Source organism: Mandrillus leucophaeus, unplaced genomic scaffold (assembly GCF_000951045.1).
Source record: "Mandrillus leucophaeus isolate KB7577 unplaced genomic scaffold, Mleu.le_1.0 Scaffold39, whole genome shotgun sequence".
In the NCBI taxonomy this organism is placed as follows: Eukaryota; Metazoa; Chordata; class Mammalia; order Primates; family Cercopithecidae; genus Mandrillus; species Mandrillus leucophaeus.
Window position 1 is genome coordinate 4,674,613 of NW_012104142.1, and position 6,722 is coordinate 4,681,334.

General features: G+C 38.5%; 1 protein-coding gene across 4 annotated transcripts in view; it reads right to left on the reverse strand.

Annotated features, from left to right (window-relative positions):
• Positions 1 to 6,722, reverse strand: part of P4HA1 (prolyl 4-hydroxylase, alpha polypeptide I) — a 117,904-nt gene that overhangs the window by 68,705 nt on the left and 42,477 nt on the right. For all 4 annotated transcript variants that reach the window (XM_011991127.1, XM_011991126.1, XM_011991125.1 and 1 more), the window contains 2 exons: positions 2,626 to 2,865; positions 318 to 514 (listed from right to left, as the gene is read on the reverse strand). In XM_011991127.1, coding sequence (XP_011846517.1) covers positions 318 to 514; positions 2,626 to 2,865 — 437 coding nt within the window. The remainder of the gene's footprint in view (positions 1 to 317; positions 515 to 2,625; positions 2,866 to 6,722) is intronic.

The following is a 6,722-nucleotide window of genomic DNA, read 5'->3' on the forward strand; positions in this document are numbered from 1 at the left end:
TTCTGTAGCTCGGGCTGGAGTGTAGTGGTGTAATCATAACTCACTGTACCCCTGAACTCCTGGATTCAAGTGATCCTCCCACCTCAGACTCCTGAGTAGCTAAGACTACAAGTGTGCACCAGCATGCCCAGCTAATTTTTAAATTTTTTTGTAATGGGGTGTATGTTGCCAAAGCTGACATACTGTAGTATTTTATGCAGCCATTCTGATTTTTATCACATAGGCTTAAATATAAAAATGACTGATTCTCTCCAGAACTGTGTACAAACACATACACACACACATTCACATACACACAATTGGCTTTTCCACTTTACCATTTTGATACCCTCCCCACGGCACAGCATTTCGTACTTCTGTCTCTCTGGCAGGTAATCCACAGCAACCCCTTTTTTCTTTGGTGTAGTTTTCTGATCAGACTGGTCATCTGAAGCAGACTTATTGACATCTTTTTCTTTAGCCATTATATACTCAAAATATTTTAAGTTACCATTAGCTCTCTGATGTTCAGGATCTATTAGAAGAAAAACAAAGCATGTCCACGGGTAAGTTCACACTTGTTCAAGCATCAGAATACAGTAATATAAAAATAGGAGACATTATAATTTATCTTCCAAACCAGGTTGCTTCTGTGAGTGAAAGGAGGCACTAATGAAAATTATTATACCAAAATAATAGGTATAAGTTACTAATGCCCCCAAATAAATCAGGACATACAGTCACCTATATAAAAACAGTTCTGGGCCGGGCCTGGTGGCTCACGCCTGTAATCCCAGCATTTTGGGAGACTGAGGTGGGTGGATCACCTGAGGTCAGGAGTTCGAGACCGGCCTGACCAACATAGCAAAACCCCGTCTCCCCTAAAAGTACAAAATTAGCCGGGCGTGGTGGTGGGTGCCCGTAATCCCAGGGAGTCAGGAGGCTGAGGCAGGAGAATCACTTGAACCCGGGAGGCAGGGGTTGCAGTGAGCCAAGATCGTGCCATTGCACTCCAGCCTGGGCAAAAAGAGTGAAACTCTGTCTCAAAAAAGACAGTTCTGGAGACAGAAACAGTCATTTATTTAAAGGTGGCAACTGGTGCTTTTACTTTGAGAATTTACTAATCAGCTATAGGAACTAAGTTCAATTTGATGTCAAATGAATTTTAAAATCTTACTCATTCTACTTATTTTAAGCAATGAAAAAGATTTTTCTAAGACTGAAAAATAATCACATGGGGAAGACAGGGGATAAGCAATTCAAAAGCAACCTTTACCACAGATACATTATAAATGTAGCCTACTTCTAAGGGCTGAATGAAGTTCAGTCTCAAATTTCTAAGTAAGAAGGAAAAGGGAAACTAAAGATATAATTTTCAAATAAGCTAGAATCCACTAACTGCCTCAGAATTGCTAGTCATAATTTTGAACTACCTTTTAGTAGGAGAAAAGAAGACTAAGCTGCCCATCTGAGAGGAAAAAAAAAAAACTAAAGAACCACACACACATAAAAATAAAAAGGCAGAAGAATATATAGAGACTTCACTTGTGACAGTAACTAAGTGTTTAGGCTACCTAGGCTTAGATTGTAAAATATTTCTTGTCCTTCAGAAACTGCTCACAATAAATGTTACGATATTCAATATTAACCTGATTTTGTAAAAGCAAAGGAAACGTGTGTACAGGGAAGAGGAGTATACACTAAAAGGAAATAAATGTGTAGTAGGTGTCTTTGAGTGACTGGCTTATGGATGACTCCTCAGTATCTTTTTCTGTTTTAATAAATTTTCTATAATGAGTACAAAGCATATTTTAAATCAAGAGGAAATATCACTGGAAAATACTGAAAGGAAAAAAGATTACTTAAACCAATATCTTAATTTATTATCACCCAACTAAGAAATAACCCAATTATCCAAAGTTCATTTTCAGCAGATCAATCCTTTTGAGCTGTTTGATTCTAACATACACATATTTTCGTATTTTGTAAAAATAATTTTTAAAGTTTTAAAACTTCATTATATACCAAAGGCCACCTAAACTTATTGTCATACAAATTCTGGACTCCATCTCCAGAGATTACAATTTAGTAGATCTAGGGTAGAGATCAAGAAATTTTCATTTCTAACAAGTATCCAAGTAATTCTGATGCATGTGGTGCTTGGGCCATACTTGAAGAAACACTACATCTTTGTTCAAAATACTACTGATAAAATTCTCCTAAGATAATGTTTCCAACATTTGAATTTGATAAATACATTTTGAGCCCATCTATTTTAAATCACTTTATTTTAAAATATGAAATGCAATAAAACAAAACACCCTTCAAAGGAAACTGATTAACATTTAAAATGGCAACATGGTAAACAAACATTTTTGACTGAGTTAGTTACATTAGCTTCAATTTTGAAATTCCTGGAGAATATAGAACAGAGAAACACAACCACTGTTGCAGCACTATTAGGTGAGAAAAATCAGTCATTTACTTTGAGAAAAAAAAGAAAGAGGATAATGTATGTTTAACAAGTAAAGCTCCTGACTTATAACAAATGAGAAAATACCAGAAGTACATAAATGGGGAGACACACATAGAGAATATATCTCTCTCAATATAACTATAACCTTAAATTAGGCCCAGATAACATACCTAGTTCAAGCAGCTTCTTTGTGAGCACAAGTGCCTTATCCAGGTCTCCCTGCTGATATACCGCGTAGCTCAAATAATCTAGAACAGAGACTTTATCTATGGTAGAAATCTCGCCTTCGTCCAGTTGCCTTAGGGCTTGTTCCATCCACAGTTCTGTATGGTAATAATCTGCTTCTGTGTAGGCCACTTTGCCCAACTCAAAGCAGTCCTCAGCTGTTAGAAAAGATTTGTGTTTCACTCCTATGAAAAGAAAATACAGAGAACTTTAGGAATCTTAACACTACTGTCTATTTATTTAGGACTACACAGCTTTCAAAATGCTGTCTCACTTCTATTTGAAGTTCACAATAATCCTCTGGATAAGCAAAAATTACCCTAATTTCATAAACAAAGGAACAATCTATAATATAACGTAGACTGACAAGAATCACACAGCTGGTAATAGGGGACACGGAACCTACAGAACCCAAGACTGAAGTTATCAGCCATCATACCAAAATGAAACATCCATTAAGTTGAAACATACTATTTTCTAACGGTAGGAATTAGCATATGAGATTTTTTTTTTTTTTTTTTTTTTTTGAGACAGGGTCTTGCTCTGTTGCCCAGGCTGGGATGCAATGACACAATCTCAGCTCACTACAACCTCCGCCTCCCGGGTTCAAGTGATTCTCCTGTCTCAGCCTCCTGAGTAGCTGGGATTACAGGCATATGCCACCATGCCCAGCTAATTTTGTATTTTTCATAGAGACGGAGTTTCTCCATGTTGATCAGGTTGGTCTCGAACTCCTGATCTCAGGTAATCTACCCACCTCAGCCTCCCAAAGTGCTGGGATTACAGGCGTGAGCCACCACGCCCGGCCACCATATGAGATATATCTATCTCACTCCTAACCAACAATCTGGGCAAGAGATGAATGTACAGGAGGAGAGGTAAATATATCAACTGGATTCTTTCTTTTAAACAGCATTAATATGTCATTTAAATACCAGAAATTCACTCATTGAAAAATTACAGTAGTTCTTAGTATATTTACAGAGTAGAGCAACCATCACAACAATCTAATTTTAGAACACTATAATCACTCCAAAACGAAACCCTGTAACCATTAACAGTCACTACCCATTACCTTCCCCACCCTGCCCCAGCCCTAGACGACCACTAATCTACTTTCTGTCTCTACAAATTTGCCTATTCTGGACATAATGCTACTGTGAACATTTGTGTATAAGTATCTATGTGAACATGTTTTCATTTCTTGAGTATATACATATGAGTGGAACTGATTGGTCCTATAGCAACTCTATGCTTAATGTTTTGAAGAACTGCCAAACTGTTTTCCAAAGTGGCTACAACGTTTTACATTCCCACCAACAAGATATGAAATTCCAATTTCTCCACATCCTTGCTAATACTTGTTATTGGCCTTCTTTTTTATTATAGATGTTCTGGTGAGTATGAAGAGGCATTTCATTGTGGTTTTGATTTGCATTTCCCTGATGACTGATGATGTTGGGCCTATTATCGTGTGCTTACTTCCATTTGTGTATCTTCTTCGGAAAAAATATCTTTTCAAAGCTTTTGCCCATTTAAAAAATTTGGTGGCTAGGCATGATGGTTTCACACCTGTAATCCAGTGTTTGGGAGGCCAAGGAAGGAGAACTGCTTAAGGCCAGGAGTTTGAGATGAACCTGGACAACATAATGAGACCCTCATATCTAACAAAAAAAATTTTAGAAATTAGCCAGACATTGTGGTGCATACCTGTAGTCCTGGCTAGCTGGGAGGCTAAGGCAGGAAGACTGCTTAAGCCCAAGAGTTCAAGGTTACAGTGAGCTATTACTGCACCACTGCTTGCACTCTGTTAGAGTTCTTTATCAAGACAGTGTCTTGCTCTGTCACCCAGGCTGGAGTGCAATGACACGATCTCAGCTCACTGCAATCTCCGTCCCCAGGTCCAAGTGATTCTCCTGCCTCAGCCTCCCAAGTAGCTGGGATTACAGGCATGTCCTACCATGCTGGCTAACTTTTGTATTTTTAGTAAAGATGGGGTTTCACCATGTTGGCCAAGCTGGTCTTGAACTCCTGACCTCATGTGATCCACCCACCTAAGCCTCCCAAACTGCTGGGATTGCAGTTGTAAGCCACTGTGGGTGCCTGGCTCAGCTATATGACTTTTAAATATTTTTCCCATTCTATGTGTTGTCTTTTCAACTCTCTTGATGGTGCACTTTTGAAACTGTGATGATGAAGTCCAACTTATTAATCTTTCAGCACTTGTGCTTTTGGTGTTATTTTGTCAACTTGCTTCTGCAGTGAAACTTCCATTTTAAGAAAAGGAGGTATTTGATAGTTCACATGAGATAAAATATAAATAGAAAACACTTCAGAAAATACTTAGTCTCATTCATCACTGAAGAAATAAAAATTAAAACCACCACAAATAAAAATATTTTAAAATAATGGCCTAGATTTATTGAGGTCTTACTATCTGCCAAGTATTTGTCACTTATTTAATCCTCAAAGCCATCTTACTACAGATGAGGAACTAAAATAGAGGTTAACTAATATGCCCAAGGTCACATGTTTAAAAGCAAGAAATGGAATCGGTTCCATACAACTCCAGAAGTTTGTGCTCCTGATGTTGTAACATTAAACAGCAAAACCTAATAGTGGATGGAAGCAGCAATATAAACTGGCAACTTTGCTTTTAAGAAATTCAGCAATGTGAGAAAAGAAGAATTTAAACTCTATGACTTAATACTACTATTTTTCAGTTATTTCATTGAGATTTAGTACTAGGGATTGGGGACCTTCCTGTATAACAGATTTTTGTGGCTGAACCATATTATAGCTAAAAACTGTAATAAGCTAAAAGCAAGGAAATAAGGAAACATATAAGCAGATACATCAATTTAATGGAATAGCATTTTTCATTAAGAAAGATAATTTCAATGCTATAGAGAAAATTATAAGAAATTTAAAAATAGAAAATATGAACAAATAAGATACCCCAGGCCAGTCGTGGTGGCTCACACCTGCAATCCCAGCACTTTGAGAGGCCGAGGCAGGCGGATCACCTAAGGTCAGGAATTTGAGACCAGCCTGGCCAATGTGGTGAAACCCTGCCTCTACTAAAAACACAAAAAAATTAGCCGAGAATGGTGGCGGGCACCTGTAGTACTAGCTATTTGGGAGGCTGAGGCAGGAGAATGGCGTGAACCCTGGAGGTGGAGCTTGCAGTGAGCCGAGATTGCGCCACTGCACTCTAGACCTGGGTGACAGAATGAGACTACATCTCTTAAAAAACAACAACAACAACAAACCACACACAAAGACAAAAAAACTAAAGTCTAATTATGTCTACTTGGAATTCTGGAAGAAGAGAATACAAATAATACAGATAACATAGTGTTTAAAGAGATAATGGTAGAAAAATTTCCAAAATTAAAATGCATGAAAGTTCAGATTCAGGAAACAAAGAATTCCAAGCCAAACAAGGCTCATTTGAGGGTGTCTTAAGAATGTGTTTCAAGGAGGAAAATTCCAAAAGGAAAGTCTAATGAGGTACAATAAACAATGATGAACAATGAAAATGGTATACATAAATACCAGTCTAAATTAAAAAAAGGGCTGGGCACAGTGGCTCACACTGGTAATCTGAGCACTTTGGGAGGCAGGTGGACTACTTGAGCTCAAGAGTTCGAGACCAGCCTGGGCAACATGGCAAAAGGCCGTCTTTACTGAAAATACAAAAAATTAGCCAGGCATGGTAGCGCACGCCTGTAATCCCAACTACTGGGGAGGCTGAGGCATGAGAATTGCTCGAACCCGGGAGGCAGAAGTTGCAGTAGGCCAAGATTGCACCACTGCACTCCAGTCTGGACAACAGAGCGAGACTCCGTCTAGGGAAAAAAAAAAACAGGTGAATAAAGACAACATTGATGGGGTGAAATTAAGGGAAAAAAGAAAGGGGATGGTCACGGGACGCGCTGCAGCATGGTGGCAATCTTTAGATGGTTATTAAGAAATAGAATGAATACGGCCGGGTGCGGTGGCACAAGCCTGTAATCCCAGCACTTTGGGAGGCCGAGAC